This window comes from Rana temporaria (genome assembly GCF_905171775.1).
Source record: "Rana temporaria chromosome 9 unlocalized genomic scaffold, aRanTem1.1 chr9f, whole genome shotgun sequence".
NCBI classification, from domain to species: Eukaryota; Metazoa; Chordata; class Amphibia; order Anura; family Ranidae; genus Rana; species Rana temporaria.
In genome coordinates, this window is record NW_024404482.1 from 520,404 (window position 1) to 539,690 (window position 19,287).

Below are 19,287 nucleotides of genomic sequence, written 5' to 3' on the forward strand. Positions count from 1 at the left end.
ACGGCCGAGAATCGCGAAGGGGGACGGCCGAGAATCGCGAAGGGGGACGGCCGAGAATCGCGAAGGGGGACGGCCGAGAATCGCGAAGGGGGACGGTCGAGAATCGCGAAGGGGGGCGGCCGAGAATCGCGAAGGGGGACGGCCGAGAATCGCGAAGGGGGACGGCCGAGAATCGCGAAGGGGGGCGGCCGAGAATCGCGAAGGGGGACGGCCGAGAATCGCGAAGGGGGACGGTCGAGAATCGCGAAGGGGGGCGGCCGAGAATCGCGAAGGGGGACGGCCGAGAATCGCGAAGGGGGACGGCCGAGAATCGCAAAGGGGGACGGCCGAGAATCGCAAAGGGGGACGGCCGAGAATCGCAAAGGGGGACGGCCGAGAATCGCGAAGGGGGACGGCCGAGAATCACGAAGGGGGACGGCCGAGAATCGCGAAGGGGGACGGCCGAGAATCACGAAAGGGGGGCGGCCGAGAATCACGAAAGGGGGACGCGGCCGAGAATCACGAAGGGGGGGGCGGCCGAGAATCGCGAAGGGGGACGGCCGAGAATCGCGAAGGGGGACGGCCGAGAATCACGAAAGGGGGACGGCCGAGGGGTCCATGAAGGGTCCCGACCTTCTTCACACTCAACTCCATCCAGATATAAAACCCGATAATACTTCTCTGGAATCATTGTAACCCCGCCCACACAAACGTCCAATCTCGAAAATCGTATCTAAGAATTTCCGTTCGAATTTCACACCGTTTTTTCCCAAAAATTTCCAACATGTCCGATAACTAAAATTCGATGGCCGCCATAGAATTTTAGGAATCGGACATGTTGGATTTTTTTTTGGAAAAACAAATGATTTTCTAATCAATGATGGGACACTATTCCTCCCACTGACACCAATGATGGGACACTATTCCTCCCACTGACACCAATGATGGGACACTATTCCTCCCACTGACACCAATGATGGGACACTATTACTCCCACTGATACCAATGATGGGACACTATTCCTCCCAGTGACACCAATGATGGGACACTATTCCTTCCACTGACACCAATGATGGGACACTATTCCTCCCACTGATGGGACACTATTCCTCCCACTGACACCAATGATGGGGCACTATTCCTCCCACTGACACCAATGATGGGACACTATTCCTCTCACTGATACCAATGATGGGACACTATTCCTCCCACTGACACCAATGATGGGGCACTATTCCTCCCACTGACACCAATGATGGGACATTATTCCTCCCACTGACACCAATGATGGGACACTATTCCTCCCACTGACACCAATGATGGGACACTATTCCTCCCAGTGACACCAATGATGGGACACTATTCCTCCCACTGACACCAATGATGGGGCACTATTCCTCCCACTGACACCAATGATGGGACACTATTCCTCCCACTGATACCAATGATGGGGCACTATTCCCCCCACTGATACCAATGATGGGACACTATTCCTCCCACTGACACCAATGACGGGACACTATTCCTCCCACTGACACCAATGATGGGACACTATTCCTCCCACTGACACCAATGATGGGACACTATTCCTCCCACTGACACCAATGATGGGACACTATTCCTCCCACTGATACCAATGATGGGACGCTATTCCTCCCACTGATACCAATGATGGTACGCTATTCCTCCTACTGACACCAATGATGGGACGCTATTCCTCCCACTGACACCAATGATGGGGCACTATTCCCCCCACTGACACCAATGATGGGACACTATTCCTCCCACTGATACCAATGATGGGACACTATTCCTCCCACTGACACCAATGATGGGACACTATTCCTCCCACTGACACCAATGATGGGACACTATTCCTCCCACTGACACCAATGATGGGACACTATTCCTCCCACTGACACCAATGATGGGACACTATTCCTTCCACTGACACCAATGATGGGACACTATTCCTCCCACTGACACCAATGATGGGACACTATTCCTCCCACTGACACCAATGATGGGACACTATTCCTTCCACTGACACCAATGATGGGACACTATTCCTCCCACTGATACCAATGATGGGACACTATTCCTTCCACTGACACCAATGATGGGACACTATTCCTCCCACTGACACCAATGATGGGACACTATTCCCCCCACTGATACCAATGATGGGAATAGTAGCCGAATGGCCTTATAAGGGCTCCATCTGGCCCTCAGTTTGGAGACCTCTGGTCAGTATGTCCCTCTTCATAGTCGGTCACATCTTTACTCTTGTCCATTGTTTCTGCTTTCAACACATCAACTTCAGGGACAACATGTTCACTTGCTGCCTAATATATCCCGCCCACTTTCAGATGCCAAAGTAATCAGATAATCAATGTTATTCACCTGTCAGTGATCGGAAGGTGATCGGTGTATAGACGGGTATATGTACAGCGGCGGTGCCTCCATAAAGGGTGCAGAAGCGCCGCCCCCCCTCTCTCCTGCCCCTCTCTATCACCATAGATTGAGTCTTGCATTGCATGAATCTATCTATGGTCGGTGGTGACGCCCCCTATTCAGGTGTCCGGCCCCTTTTCGGTCCCCGGGCCCCTGAATTACAGCGGTGGGGGTGTGTTTTGGATGGCACAATTGGAGCATAAGGCCCCGTACACACGAGAGGATCCATCCGCTGGAATTGATCCGCGGACCGGCTCCAGCGGATAGATCCCCTGGTGTGTACAATCCAGCGGATCTGTTTCCGCGGATTTTTATCCCCGGGGATGGATTTCCAGCGGATAAAAATTTGAAGACATGCTTTCAAATCTATCCGCTGGAATCCATCCCAACGGATTGATCCGCTGGTCTGTACAGACTCACCGGATCAATCCGTCCAAATGAATCGTAATGATTCGACGCATGCGTGGAATTCCTTATATGACAGCGTCGCCGCATCATCATCGCGGTGACGGCGCGACACGTCATCGCAATGGGATTTCGGCGCGGATTTCGATCCGATGGTGAGTACACTCCATCGGATCAAAATCCTCGCAAATCCTCAAGAGGATTTATCCGCGGAAACAGTCCAGTGGACCGTATCCGCGGATAAATCCTCTCATGTGTACGGGGCCTTAGATGGCACATTGGGAGCATTGGGTGGCACAGTGGGAGCGTTTCATGGGCACAGTGACAGCTTTGGGAGCATTGGATGGCACAGTGGGAGCATTGGATGGCACAGTGGGAGCATTGGATGGCACCGTGGAAGCGTTTGATGGGCACAGTGGCAGCATTGGGTGTCACAGTGGCAGCATTGGGAGCATTGCATGGCACAGTGGCGGCATTGGATGGCACAGTGACAGCTTTGGGAGCATTGGATGGCACAGTGGGAGCATTTGATGGCACAGTGACAGCTTTGGGAGCATTGGATGGTACATTGGGAGCATTGGGTGGCACAGTGGGAGCGTTTGATGGGCACATTGGCAGCATTGGGAGCATTGGATGGCACAGTGTCAGTATTGGGAGTGTTGGGTGGCACAATGGGAGTGTTTGGGCACAGTGGCAGCATTGGGTGGCACAGTGGCAGCATTGGATGGCATAGTGACAGCTTTGGGAGGATTGGATGGCACAGTGGCAGCATTGGGTGGCACAGTGGGAGCGTTTGATGGGCACAGTGGCAGCATTGGGTATCACAGTGGCAGCATTGGGAGCATTGCATGGCAGAGTGGCGGCATTGGGAGCATTGGATGGCACAGTGGCAGCATTGGGTGGCACAGTGGAAGCATTTGATGGACACAGTGGCAGCATTGAGTGGCACAGTGGCAGCATTGGGAGCATTGGATGGCACAGTGGGAGCCTTTGGTGGTCACAGTGGCAGCATTGGGTGGCACAGTGGGAGCATTTGATGGCCTCAGTGGCAGCATTGAGTGGCACAGTGGGAGCATTTGATGGACACAGTGGCAGCATTGGGTGGCACAGTGGGAGCATTTGATGGACACAGTGGCAGCATTGAGTGGCACAGTGGCAGCATTGGGAGCATTGGATGGCACAGTGGGAGCGTTTGATGGGCACAGTGGCAGCATTGGATGGCACAGTGGCAGCATTGGGTGGCACAGTGGGAGCATTTGATGGACACAGTGGCAGCATTGAGTGGCACAGTGGCAGCATTGGATGGCACAGTGGGAGCGTTTGGTGGGCACAGTGGCAGCATTGGGTGGCACAGTGGGAGCATTTGATGGACAAACTGGCAGCATGGAGTGGCACAGTGGCAGCATTGGGAGCATTGGATGGCACAGTGGGAGCGTTTGGTGGGCACAGTGGCAGCATTGGGTGGCACAGTGGCAGCATTTGATGGACACAGTGGCAGCATTGAGTGGCACAGTGGGAGCATTGGGTGGCACAGTGGGAGCGTTTGATGGGCACAGTGGGAGCATTTGATGGGCACAGTGGCAGCATTGGGTGGCACAGTGGCAGCATTGGGTGGCACAGTGGCAGCATTGGGTGGCACAGTGGGAGCATTGGGTGGCACAGTGGGAGCGTTTGATGGCACAGTTAAGCTGCAAAAGTTATTTTTTTTTAATTTTTGAATTCGCTTGCGCTCCCCAGAAAAATGTTGAGCGCCAGCCGCCACTGTATATACGGGAAGAGAGGTTCTCATTGGACGGTGGTGGTCACATGCCCGTGTTGGTTATTTCTCTATGTAGATCACCCAGAAGTGAGGTTCCTTAAATGTTGAAAAGTTTGACCACGAGAACTGATCTCATTTTGCGTCAGTTTTTTCTCACAGTGAAACCTCCCGAAGTCCCCGCCCCCCAACGAGATCTCCGCCAATCACCAGCCTGCGTTCTGTGGACCTCGCTTACACAATTAGGACTTAGACGCGACTCGGACCCCCATTCAGCTTTATTGACACCAATTCTCTGGGATAACGATTACCAGGCAGAAGAATGGAGGACAAAAGCCCTTTATGTCCCTCCGAGGTCCTCACACAATGAAAGGGACATTCCAGGGACTATTTTATGAGGACTGCGGATTTCCGGCCCGTCACCACGGAAATTATTATTAACAGCCGAGTGAGAAAAGCAACGGACAAAGGAGAGGGAAAAAAATACAAACTGTCTCGGAGAGAGCGCTGGAGGACTGAAGGGGACCAGGACTAAGGATTTGGTCCTCAAACCTTCTATAGAAAGGGCCAGCTTACTGTCCTTCAGACTTTAGGGGGGCCGGACGTGTCAGTGGGAGGAATAGTGTCCCATCATTGGTGTCAGTGGGGGGAATAGTGTCCCATCATTGGTGTCAGTGAGAGGAATAGTGTCCCATCATTGGTGTGAGTGGGAGGAATAGTGTCCCATCATTTATATCAGTGGGGGAATAGTGCCCCATCATTGGTGTCAGTGGGAGGAATAGTGTCACATCATTGGTGTGAGTGGGAGGAATAGTGTCCCATCATTGGTGTCAGTGGGAGGAATAGTGTCCCATCATTGGTGTCAGTGGGAGAAATAGTGCCCTATTGTTGGTATCAGTGGGAGGAATAGTGTCCCATCATTGGTGTCAGTGGGAGGAATAGTGTCCCATCATTGGTATCAGTGGGAGGAATAGTGTCACATCATTGGTGTCAGTGGGAGGAATAGTGTCCCATCATTGGTGTCAGTGGGAGGAATAGTGCCCTATTGTTGGTGTCAGTGGGAGGAATAGTGTCCCATCATTGGTGTCAGTGGGAGGAATAGTGTCCCATCATTGGTGTCAGTGGGAGGAATAGTGCCCTATTGTTGGTGTCAGTGGGAGGAATAGTGTCCCATCATTGGTGTCAGTGGGAGGAATAGTGACCCATCATTGGTGTCAGTGGAGGAATAGTGTCCCATCATTGGTGTCAGTGGGAGGAATAGTGTCTCATCATTGGTGTGAGTGGGAGGAATAGTGTCCCATCATTGGTATCAGTGGGAGGAATAGTGTCCCATCATTGGTATCAGTGGGAGGAATAGTGTCCCATCATTGGTGTCAGTGGGGGGAATAGTGTCCCATCATTGGTGTCAGTGGGAGGAATAGTGTCCCATCATTGGTGTCAGTGGGGGGAATAGTGTCCCATCATTGGTGTCAGTGGAAGGAATAGTGTCCCATCATTGGTGTCAGTGGAAGGAATAGTGTCCCATCATTGGTATCAGTGGGAGGAATAGTGTCCCATCATTGGTATCAGTGGGAGGAATAGTGTCCCATCATTGGTATCAGTGGGAGGAATAGTGTCCCATCATTGGTGTCAGTGGGGGGAATAGTGTCCCATCATTGGTGTCAGTGGGAGGAATAGTGTCCCATCATTGGTGTCAGTGGGGGGAATAGTGTCCCATCATTGGTGTCAGTGGAAGGAATAGTGTCCCATCATTGGTGTCAGTGGGAGGAATAGTGTCCCATCATTGGTGTCAGTGGGGGAATAGTGTCCCATCATTGGTGTCAGTGGAAGGAATAGTGTCCCATCATTGGTGTCAGTGGAAGGAATAGTGTCCCATCATTGGTATCAGTGGGAGGAATAGTGTCACATCATTGGTGTCAGTGGGAGGAATAGTGTCCCATCATTGGTGTCAGTGGGAGGAATAGTGTCTTGTATCAGTGAGAGGAACACTGCCTTGAGGGCCAGATAAAAGCAAGCAAAGGGCCGCATCTGGCCCCCGGGCCGCAGTTTGGAGACCCCTGTTCTATAGAAAGGACCAGCTTATTGTCCTTCAGACTAGAGGACGGCGGCCATTGGGAGGAACAAACGCCTGGGGCTTGGGGGTCAGTGAAAGTAAAAACAGATGTCACAGCGCCCGCGGCCAATAGGAGCAAGAGACGAGCCTGGTGTCACCCGGGAATGCAATCCACCGCCCTAGAGAACAAAATGGCGGTCGTTGCAATACTTTTTGTCTCACCGTATTTGCGCAGCGGTCTTACCAGCGCACCTTTTTGAATGAAGTCAACAGTAAAGTTAGCCCAATTTTTTTATATATTGTATAAGGTAATGTTACGCCGAGTAAATTCACACCCAACGCGTCGTGCTTCAAAATGGCGCCCCGCTCGTGGAATGGCGTCAAACTTTTACCCTTAAAAATCCCCATGTTTAAAAAAATGTCTACAGGTTGCATGTATTGAGTTACAGAGGAGGTCTAGGGCTAGAATTACCGCTCTCGCTCTACCGATCGCGGCGACACCTCACTTGTGCGGTTTGGACGTTTCATGTGCGGGCGCTGCTCACGTATGCGTTCGCTTCTGCGCGTGAGCTCGTCGGGATAAAAAAATAAAATTTGGGTGACTTTTATTCCTTACAGTAAAATCTTTGTTTGAGAGTAACTTGGTTTGAGAGCAAGACAAGCAAAATGTTTTAATACATTTTGCCTTGATATACAAGCGATGTCTTGGTATACAAGCGATGTCTTGATATACAAGCGATGTCTTGATATACAAGCGATGTCTTGATATAAGAGCAGCGTCATGTCACAACGGAGTATAAAAAAGAAGAGAGGCGCCTCTAAGTGTAGCAATCTGGTTACATATAATGAAGGGACAACATTTAGCAACTTATGTATCCTCTTTGGACCTTTGGACGTCGCTTCCGCCCTTCTATGGTATGGAGACGGGTGGGGGGCCACCTTGACCTCAATGGCACAGGGGCAGCATTGGGAGCATTGGGTGGCACAGTGGCAGCATTGGGAACATTGGGTGTCACAGTGGGAGCATTTGATGGGCACAGTGGCAGCATTGGGAGCATTAGGTGGCACAGTGGCAGCGTTGGATGGACACAGTGGGAGCATTGGGTGGCACAGTGGCAGCATTGGGAGCATTAGGTGGCACAGTGGCAGCATTGGATGGGCACAGTGGGAGCATTGGGTGGCACAGTGGCAGCATTGGGGGCATTGGATAGCACAGTGGCAGCATTGGGAGGCACAGTGGGAGCATTTGACGGGCACAGTGGCAGCATTGGGTGTCACAGTGGGAGCATTTTATGGGCACAGTGGCAGCATTGGGAGGATTGGGTGTAACAGTGCGAGCATTTGATGGGCACAGTGGCAGCATTGGGTGACACAGTGGGAGCGTTTGATGGGCACAGTGGCAGCATTGGATGGCACAGTGGCATTTGGACGTCGCTTCTGCCCTTCTATGGTATGGAGATGGGTGGGGGGCCACCTTGACCTCAATGGCACAGGGACAGCATTGGGAGCATTAGGTGGCACAGTGGCAGCATTGGGTGTCACAGTGGGAGCATTTGATGGGCACAGTGGCAGCATTGGGAGCATTGGGTGTCACACTGGGAGCATTTGATGGGCACAGTGGCAGCTTTGGGAGCATTGGGTGACACAGTGGGAGCGATTGATGGGCACAGTGGCAGCATTGGATGGCACAGTGGCGTTTGGACGTCGCTTCCGCCCTTCTATGGTATGGAGATGGGTGGGGGGACACCTTGACCTCAATGGCACAGGGGCAGCATTGGGAGCAATAGGTGGCACAGTGGCAGCATTGGGAACATTGGATGGCACAGTGGGAGCGTTTGATGGGCACAGTGGGAGCATTGGGTGGCAGCATTGCATGGCACATTGGGAGCATTAGGTGGCACAGTGGCAGCATTGGATGGGCACAGTGGGAGCATTGGGTGGCACAGTGGCAGCATTGGGAGCATTGGATGGCATGGTGGCAGCATTGGGAGGCACAGTGGGAGCATTTGACGGGCACAGTGGCAGCTTTGGGAGCATTGGGTGTCACAGTGCGAGCATTTGATGGGCACAGTGGCAGCATTGGGAGCATTGGGTGGCGCAGTGGGAGCGTTTGATGGGCACAGTGGGAGCATTGGGTGGCACAGTGGCAGCATTGGGAGCATTTGACGTGCACAGTGGCAGCATTGGGAGCATTGGGTGTCACAGTGGGAGCATTTTATGGGCACAGTGGCAGCATTGGGATGATTAGGTGTCACAGTGGGAGCATTTGATGGGCAGAGTGGCAGCATTGGGAGCATTGGTTGGCGCAGTGGGAGCGTTTGATGGGCACAGTGGCAGCATTGGGTGGCACAGTGGCAGCATTGGATGGCACAGTGGCGTTTGGACGTCACTTCCGTCCTGCTATGGTATGGAGACAGGTGGGGGGCCACCTTGCCCTCACTCGTATCCATACCCAGCCATGGATAGAACCCGGTCGCCTCCGCGCGCTACCGATGGCTTCTGTTAAGCGGCGGAGGGCGTGGGAGAGCGACGGGAGCCCCTCTCCCGCCACCAATAACGGTGATCTCGCAGCGAATACGCCGCAGAGACCACCATTATCGTATACAGGACCGCGGCCTGAAGAGATGGACACCTCGGTTGTGGCAGCAGCTGCCGCCATTACTGAGATATCGCTCTTCAAAGTGCCGACGTATATCGTCGTGCGACGGTCCTTAAAGAGGAGTTCCACCTAAAAATGGAACTTCCGCTTAACCCACTCCTCGCCCCCTTACATGCCACATTTGGCATGTAATTTTTTTGGGGGGGGGGGAGTGGGGGCTTCAGGAGAAGGTGACTTCCTGTCCCACTTCCTCCTTCCGCCGAGGGGCTGGAAAGGCGATTAGCTTAATCGCCTTTTCACAGCCCCTCCCTGTAGGCGAGCGCCTGTCCAATCGGACGGCGCCGTGCCGCTTGCGCAGTGCCGCTCGCGTATGCACAAGAGGGGGGCCGGCCGTGAAGCCGAAAGCTGTCACTGCCGGGTGCCCACACTAGAAATGAAGACGCTGGAGCCGTGGAGCAGGTAAGTGTCAGTTTATTAATTAGTTTATTACTACACTTTTTGTAGCTGCTGACTTTTAATAAACTTAAAAAATGGGTGGAAAAGCCCTTTAAGTGGTTAAAAGGTGAACGTGTTCCTCGAAAGTCACCGAAATCCATCTCCATTCTGTCTTCACAGCTGTCCAATACATTGAGCCGAAATTGAGAAATCTTCAGATGATGCCGGAAATTCTGGGAAATTTGTAGGTAGATTCACGTAGAAAGGCTTATATTTAGGGCGGCCTAGCCTAGCCTTTTTAGGCTACGCCGTCGTAAATTAACTAGGCTAGTAGTGATTTTCTAACCACTTACCTGCTAATCTACGGCGGCGTAGCCTCAAACGAGCGGGCGTAAGGGCGCCTAATTCAAATAACTTGGAGGGGGGCGTGTTGTATGGTAATGAGGCTTGACTTCACGTTTTTTGTCGTTTTTTGACACTGCGCATGCGCCGGGCGACTACATTTCCCAGTGCGCATTGCGGCTAAGTACGCCGTACGGGCCTATTGATTTTGACGCGGACGTAAACGACGTAACTCCCGATTCGCAGATGACTTACGCAAACGACGTAAAAAATTCGAACCTCGCGGCCATACTTAACACCTCATAGGTGGAATAACTTTAGGCCGCCTAAGGCCTTACGGAAACAACGTAATTCGACTGCGGCGGGCCCGCGTACGTTCGGGAATCGGCGTAAAAGCTCATTTACATAATCTACGCCGGTCGCAATGGAAGCGCCACCTAGCAGCCATCCAAAAAATTGCAATCTAAGATAGAACGGCGCAAGCCGGCCTATCTTAGCTTTGTTTAAGTGTATCTCTGTTAGAGAATACGCTTAAACAAACGCCGGCGTAGATTCAGAGTTAGGCCGGCTTATCTACTGATAAGCCGGCCTAACTCTTTGTGAATCTACCTATTGAAGCTTAATTTTTCTGATTTTTTTTTATGTAGGCGAGAGACAACTTGGGAATTTATTTAGTATGTAGGAAGCCTAAAGCCCAATTCACCGGCTGTAGGAAGTCTTGTGATAATCAGGGGTGGGCGCTCCTGTTTTACGTCCAGCCCGATTCGCGTACGACTTACGCAAACGACATAAAAAGATACGCTTGTTCCGACGTCCATACCTTGCATGGGCTACGCCACCTAGGGAGCAGCTTTACCTTTACGCCGGCGTATCTCTAATGTAAACGGCGTAACTAATTGCGACGGGCGCACGTACGTTCGTGAATCGACGTATCTAGTCATTTGCATATTCTACGACAAACTCAACGGAAGCGCCACCTAGCGGCCAGCGTAAATATTGCACCCTAAGATACGACGGCGTAGGAGACTTAGGCCGCTCGTATCTTAGCCTAATTTAAGCGTATCTGGTTTCCAGAATACGCTTAAATTTACGACGGCGCAGATTCAGAGTTACGACGGCGTATCTACTGATACGCCGCCGTAACTCTCTGTGAATCTACCTACTAATATCTAAAGATGTGACCCCCCAAATTTGAAGGAACACAACACCCAGCATGAACCCCTGAGATCTAAGGGTGTGATCCCATAGATTTCCCAGGTTTATGCTGGGACCTGTAGTTCTTCACTATTTGGGGGGCGGTGGGGTTCACATCTTCAGCTCTGGGGGGGGGGGTCATGCTGGGACCTGTAGTTCTTCACTATTTGGGGGGGCGGTGGGGGTCACATCTTCAGCTCTGGGGGGGTCATGCTGGGACCTGTAGTCCTTAACTTCGGGGAGGTCACACACCCCCAAAGTAAAGGACTACCAATCCCAGCATGAACCCCTGATATCTAAAGATGTGACCCCCCCCCCCCAAATTTAAAACTCCCAGCATGAACCCGTGAGATCTAAGGGTGTGACCCCATCGATTTCACAGATCTATGCTGGGACCTGTAGTTCTTCACTATTTGGGGGGGTGTCACATCTTAAGCTCTGAGGGGTTCATGCTGGGACCTGTGTCAGTTACATTCCGGGACACTGTATTGTCCCAGAGTGAAGGTGCCCGGGACAGACCTGCAGAATGCGGGACTGTCCCGGGCAATCCGGGACACGTGGTCACCCTATTGGGAGGGGGACAATTAGGGATGAGCTTCATGTTCGGGTCGAACGTTAGGTGTTCGCCCGTTCATCGAAAAACGATCATTATGGGGCGTTCGTGGCAAATTCCAGCGCTGCGTAACACCCCCCCATAATGCACTGTGAGATCGCAGTGAATTGCTGTATGATGATTGGCCAAAGCATGCACCATGACCTGCGTGCTTTGGCCAATCCCAGCGCCCTCAGCTAAGAGAGCCTTAATTGGCCAAAGGGCAGGGTGCCTTTGGCCAATCATGGCTCAGGGGGACTTATAGCTAGATTCACATAGAGTTAGGTCGGCGTATCAGTAGAGTATCAGTAGATACGCCGACCTAACTCGGAATCTGCGCCGACCTAAGTTTAGGTGTATTCTCAAACAGAGATACACTTAAACCTATCTAAGATACCACGGCTTGCGCCGTCCTATCTTAGGGTGCAATATTTAGGCTGGCCGCTAGGTGGCGCTTCCATTGCGGTCGGCGTAGAATATGTAAATCACTAGATACGCCTATTCACGAACGTACGCCCGGCCGACGCAGTACAGATACGCCGTTTACGTAACGCATTAGCAGGCCTAAAATTATTCCATCAAATAGCCGGAATAGTAATGTTAAAGCGTGGCCGCCGTTCCCGCGTCGAAATTTGAAAATTTTACGTCGTTTGCGTAAGTCGTCCGTGAATAGGGTTTTACGTCATTTACGTCCACGTCGAAATCAATAGGTCCGTGCGGCGTACTTAGCCGCAATGCACACTGGGATATGTAGGCGGACGGCGCAAGCGCCGTTCGTAAAATACGTCAATCAAGTCAGGTCAAGCCCCATTAACATAAAACACGCCTCCTCAGCCGAATTTTTATTAGCCGCCCTTACGCCCGCCCGATTTACGCTACGCCGCCGTAACTTTGAGAATCATGTACTTGCCTCGCTAAATTACGGCGGCGTAGTGTAAATGCCATACGCTACGCCGCCGCAACTATGCGCTCGCCATCCTGAATCTAGCTATAAGTCTCCACGCCCCACACTATATAAGGCTGGCATGGCATTTTTTCAAGGTGGGCATCCCGAAGGGGACACCAGTGGACCGCGTCTTTGTACTATGTGCTGAAATAGCCACTTGTAGGAATCGTGTTACAACCCAGAATTGGGAGACAGGGACAGAGCGTTGTCACCCTACAGCAGGAAGTGCCTGAACAAGGACATTCATGGCGGGATCAGCAGGGATCACCTGATTGGGTATAGTGAATTAGAATGAAGATGAATCTGATGACAGAACCAAGATGGCGAGAGAGGCCGATGAAGGCATCGTCTTTCTGAGGGGTAATAAATACCTGGAAGAGTTAGGCCCCGTACACACGTCCGAGAAACTCGACGGGCAAAACACATCGTTTTGCTCGTCGAGTTCCTTGTGAAGCCGTCGAGGATCTCGGCGAGCCAAGTTTCCTCATTGACTAACGAGGAAATAGAGAACACGTTCTTTATTTGGCTCGACGAGTTCCTCGTCGGTTTCCTCGAGCCAAAAGTGTACACACGACCGGGTTTCTCGGCAGAATACGGCTCAGATCGAGTTTCTGGCTGAATTCTGCCGAGAAACTCGGTCGTGTGTACGGGGCATGATACTGATTCCTCACTGCGAATGCTGCACTTACCATGAAAAATATGACAGGTCCACTTTAATGTTCACCACATGTGTGCAAAAACATCATTTACACCACAGGAAATGCATTACTTCCATACACAAAGATACAAAGATAAAAAAATAGATTTATTATCAAACACTTTGGTAGGCAGTATTGTGGTGACGGCTTATACAGAGAACGGGGGATGTTGGGCATTTGGCAGTCATAGGGCAGAATAAGGAACGGGTGAAGCCACCTCAGATGTCTTTCTACAAGATTTTGGAGGGTGTCTGTGGGAATTTGTGCCCATTTGTGAGGTTGGGTACTGATGATGGGCGAGAAGACCTGGGTCACCATCAGTTTTCCAAATCATCCTAAAGGTGCCCAGTAGGGTTGAGGTCGGCACTCCGAGCTTGTTGGACATTTTATTCCAGAATTTTTAGCCATTAATATGGTCTTGGCCTCTCTTTGTGGCTCCAACAGCCTCAATTCTTCCTGTGAGGCCCCGTACACACGACCGAGTTTCTCGGCAGAATTCAGCCAGAAACTCGGTCGGAGCTGGATTCTGGCGAGAAACTCGGTCGTGTGTACACTTTTCAGCGAGGAAGCCGACGAGGAACTCGTCGGGCCGAAAAGAGAACATGTTCTCTATTTTCTCGTTAGTCAATGGGAAAAGTCAGCCCGCCAAGTTCCTCGGCGGCTTCCACACTGAACTCGACGAGGAACTCGATGTGTTTGGCACGTCGAGTTCCTCGGTCGTGTGTACGGGGCCTGAGGCTTTCCACAAGATTTTGGAGGGTGTCTGTGAGAATTTGTGCCCCTTTGTGAGGTCGCCCATCAGGGTGAGAAGACCTGGATCACCATTGGCATTCTAATTCATCCCAAAGATATTCAGTAAAATTGAGGCCAGGGCTCTGTGCAGGACACTTGGGTTCCACTCCACTCTTCTGGAAAGGGATCCCACAAGATTTTGGAGGGTGTCTGTGGGAATTTGTGCCCATTTGTGAGGTTGGGTAATGATGTTGGGTGAGAAGACCTGGTTCACCATCAGTTTTCCAAATCATCCCAAAGGTGCTCAGTAGGGTTGAGGTCGGCACTCCGAGCTTGTTGGACATTTTATTCCAGAATTGTTAGCCATTAATATGGTCTTGGCCTCTCTTTGTGGCTCCAACAGCCTCAATTCTTCCGGTAAAGCCTCGTACACACGATACGTTAACCAGAGGACAATGGTCTGAAGGACCGCTTTCATCGGTCAAAACCGATCGTGTGTGTGCCCCATAGGTTATTTTACCATTGGTTAAAAAAAAGCCAACTTGCTTTAAATTTAACCGATGGATTCCTAACCAATAGGTCAAAACCGATCGTTAGTAGGCACGACCATCGGTTAAAAATCCAAGCATGCTCAGAATCAAGTCGACGCATGCTTGGAAGCATTGAACGTCGTTTTTTTCAGCACGTCGTTGTGTTTTACGTCACCGCGTTCTGACACGATCGTTTTTTTTAACCTATGGTGTGTAGGCGCGACGGAACATCAGTCAGCTTTATCGGTTAACCGATGACAACTGTCCTTCAGACCGTTGTCCTCTGGTTAACCTATCGTGTGTACGAGGCTTTAGGCTTTCCACAAGATTTTGGAGGGTGTCTGTGGGAATTTGTGCCCATTTGTGAGGTCGCCCATCAGGGTGAGAAGACCTGGATCACCATTGGCATTCTAATTCATCCCAAACATGTTCAGTAAAATTGAGGCCAGGGCTCTGTGCAGGACACTTGGGTTCCACTCCACTCTTCTGGAAAGGGATCCCACAAGATTTCGGAGGGTGTCTGTGGGAATTTGTGCCCATTTGTGAGGTTGGGTACTGATGTTGGGTGAGAAGACCTGGATCACCATCAGTTTTCCAAATCATCCCAAAGGTGCTCAGTAGGGTTGAGGTCGGCACTCCGAGCTTGTTGGACAGTTTATTCCAGAAATGTTAGCCATTAATATGGTCTTGGCCTCTCTTTGTGGCTCCAACAGCCTCAATTCTTCCTGTGAGGCTTTCCACAAGATTTCGGAGGGTGTCTGTGGGAATTTGTGCCCCTTTGTGAGGTCGCCCATCAGGGTGAGAAGACCTGGATCACCATTGGCATTCCAATTCATCCCAAAGATATTCAGTAAAATTGAGGCCAGAACTCTGTGCAGGACACTTGGGTTCCACTCCACTCTTCTGGAAAGGGATCCCACAAGACTTTGGGGGGTGTCTGTGGGAATCTGTGCCCGTTCAGCCAAAAGAGCATTTGTGAAGTCAGGTACTGATATTGGATAAGAAGACCTGACTCACAACCTAATCCATCCCAAAAGTATTCAGTAGGGTTGTGGTCAGTACTGTGTGCAGGACACTTGAGTTCCTCCATGACCTCAGACCTACTGAACAACTTTGGGGTGAGAAGACCTCATCTCAGAGGTGTTGTCTAATGTTGGATTAGAAAACCTTATACCAAAGGTAGGGGTGAGGTCAGGCCTCTGTGCAGGACACTCAAGTTTCTTCGTGACCTCAAACCTACTGAACGCTTTTGAGATGAGAAGACCTCATCCCAAATTTGTTCTGTAGGGTAAGGGCAAGTACTGTTGTTGGATGAGAAGACCTTATACCAAAGGTCTTCCAAAAGTAGGGTTGAGGTGAGTGCTCTGTGCAGGACATTTGAGTGTCGCCATGACCTTAAACCTACTGAACACCTTCAGGATGAGAAGACCTCACCTCAGAGGTGTTCTGTAGGGTTAAGGACAGGTACTGATGTTGGATTAGAAGACTTTATACCAAAGGTCTTCCAAAAGTAGGGTTGAGGTGAGTGCTCTGTGCAGGACATTTGAGTGTCGCCATGACCTTAAACCTACTGAACACCTTCAGGATAAGAAGACCTCACCTCAGAGGTGTTCTCTAGGGTTAAGGACAGGTACTGATGTTGGATTAGAAGACCTTATACCAAAGGTCTTTCAAAAGTAGGGTTGAGGTCAGGGCTCTGTGCTGGGCACTCAAGTTCCTCCGTGACCTCAAACCTACTGAACACCTTTGAGATGAGAAGACCTCATACCAAAAGTTTTTTTTTTTTTATTAGGGTTAAGGGATGGTACTGATGTTGGGTGAGAAGACCTCACACCCAAGGTTTTTAGTAGGGTTACTAGCAGGTACTGATGTTGGGTGAGAAGACCTTACACTAAAGGTCTTCTTAGGCCTCGTACACACGATAGGTTAACCAGAGGACAACGGTCTGATGGACCGTTTTCACCGGTCCAAACCGATCGTGTGTAGGCCCCATAGGTTATTTAATCTTCGGATAAAAAAATGTCAACTTGCTTTAAAATTTAACCGATGGATTGCTAACCGATAGTTTAAAACCGATCTTTAGTACGCACAACCATCGGTTAAAAATTCATGCATGCTCCGAATCAAGTCGACGCATGCTTGGAATGATTGAACTTCGTTTTTTTCAGCACGTCGTTGTGTTTTACGTCACCGCGTTTTGACACGATCGGTTTTTGAACTGATGGTGTGTACGCGCGACGGACCATCAGTCAGCTTCATAGGTTAACCTAGGACAACGGTCCTTCAGACCGTTGTCCTCTGGTTAACCTATCGTGTGTACGAGGCCTAAAAGTAGGGTGGAGTTTAGGGCTCTGTGCAGGACAGTGGAGTTCCTCCCCACCAAACTGGTCAAGCCATGTCTTTATGGAGCTGGCTTAGTACACAGGGGGGGGGGGGGGGGGGGTCATACTGGAACATAAAAGGGTCTTCACCAAAGTGTTACCACAAGGTTGGAGAAACACAATTGTCTCCAATGTCTTTGTATGATGGAGGATTATCAGGACCCTTCACTGGAGACCCCTGACCTCCATCATTTGGACGTGGTCCATAAACCCTATAGTGTTTTGGACAATGAGTGGTCTGGTAAGTTTCTATTTAGATGCTTGGGAGGAAAAGCAGCTCATTCCCCTTGGAATAGTCGTCCTCATTGCACACGCTCTGTCCTCCGTGACTTCCTATGTCTAGAAGATTCCAGGACGAGGTCCCCTCTCCATCACACAAGTTACCTTCGAAGATTTCATTTTCAGGTCCCTTCGTTCTCCTTAAACTCCAGAACCTTCTCTTCTCACCATTTGCTTTGCTTCTTTTTCTGTCTGACACATTGTCGCTTTGTGATCTCAGCATTTTTTTAATCGCATCGTTAGACGCTATCGCATTTTTTCCCTCTACAACGTTCTCTCCTCGGTTCTCTCCTGCTACGCCCACCCCAACGTTTCCATTTGCTTCCATGTTTTTTCCTGAGTTCCTCCATTTCACATTATTGTTAGCACTCTCTCCCACGCGTTCCGTGGACATTTGCTCGCGGTTCCTATTGTTAGTGCCAATCTCTACTTCTATTTCGTCTGGATGGTTGTTGGTTTCTTGATTATTCCTCAGGAGGTTTCCTAAGCTCCCGATGTTTTCCGTGCCTCGGACGGCGATCACGGCCAGGCCGTCCCTTTTGTTGGTCGTGGTCAAGCGATGAATGACGGGTAGACGCCTCCTACACACATCTGAGATATTTGTCACGGCACTGACCAGTATCTTCTGGTAATTTTCACTGGCCAAGAAGTATAAAACGGGGTCAAAGCAGCTGTTTGCGCTCGCCAACGGGCGCGTTATCTTGTAGCTTATGTTTACAACATTCAGCAATTCACAGTTTGCGTCTAAGAGTCGGGCGTAATAGTAGATCGTGCGCGTGACGTGAAAAGGCAAAAAGCAAATGATGAACACGGTGAGGACTAGGATGATGGTCTTGATGGACTTTCTCTTGTAAGCAGGTATAGATTGGCGGATTCCGTTGTCCATTGGCTTCATCAGCTCCCTAGCCATGAGCCCGTAGCAGCCGGCAATCACCAGGCATGGTAGGCCAAACAAGAGACTCATGACGACCGTGCTGTACTCAACATACTCTTCAAAGTCTTCGGGGATTGTGGTGTCATGGCATATGGTATCGTTGCCTCTGGGGCTGACCGTAACGAAAATCAGATTGGGGATCAGGCAGACGCTGACCGAAATCCACACGCCCACGCAGAACATATGAGCGTACCTCGCCTTGAGTCTCCGCAGGGAATAGAGGGGGTGGCAAACTCCGATATACCTGTGAATGCTGATGCAGGTGAGGAAGAGGATGCTGCAGTAGAGGTTGGTGTAGAACAGGAAGCGCATAGTCTTGCACAAAGCTTCTCCGAATGGCCAGTTGTTCTGATCGGCGTAGTAGTACACCAGGGTGGGCAGTGACAGCAGATACAACGTGTCCGATAAGGCGAGGTTGAACATATAGACCGTAGTGGAGCTCCAGGGTCGCATTTTGGCGATGAAAATCCACATGGCCGTCAGGTTTAGGGGCAGCCCCAGGATGAAGACCGTGCTGTAGGACACCGGCAGCAAAAAGTACTTGAATTCCTCATTGAAGACGCAAACGTTGTTCGCCTGATCGGTCCCATTCTGGAAGGAGGGGATCGGGAGTGAGGGGGTGGTATCGGAATCCACCATTATGCCAGGCACATCGGTGAACTATCCTTTCATAGGAGGTCTATAAAGGAGATAAAAAACAGAATTAACAAGAGTATTTGTGTACTGAGAATGTATACAGAACTTTCATACTATAATGAAAAATGCAAAACCAATATATTGCAGCTCATTAGTCCTTAGGTGTGGTGGCTGCATTCTTCTTCCTTTATTTCTGGCTTTTTTTTACATGCCAGTAACTTCCTGTCCTTACCTTGGGCTTCCTGTCCTTCCCTTGCACTTGGTGTACTTCCCTTGTGCTTCGTGTCCTTCCCTTGTGCTTCCTGTCATTCCCTTGCACTTGGTGTACTTCCCTTGTGCTTC

The 19,287-nt window shown here is 50.6% G+C and overlaps 1 protein-coding gene across 1 annotated transcript; it reads right to left on the reverse strand.

Annotated features, from left to right (window-relative positions):
* Positions 1 to 17,148: 17,148 nt before the first annotated feature.
* On the reverse strand, positions 17,149 to 18,961 carry LOC120921943 (P2Y purinoceptor 4-like). The gene has a single exon (XM_040334454.1). It carries the CDS (start codon positions 18,946 to 18,948, stop codon positions 17,350 to 17,352), a length of 1,599 nt encoding a protein of 532 aa, XP_040190388.1. The 5' UTR covers positions 18,949 to 18,961; the 3' UTR covers positions 17,149 to 17,349.
* Between the last annotated feature and the right edge of the window lie 326 nt (positions 18,962 to 19,287).

What these genes read in the sequence shown, in the direction of transcription:
- LOC120921943 (XM_040334454.1), bottom strand. Translation starts at nt 18,948, where the DNA reads ATGGTGGATTCCGATACCACCCCCTCACTCCCGATCCCCTCCTTCCAG.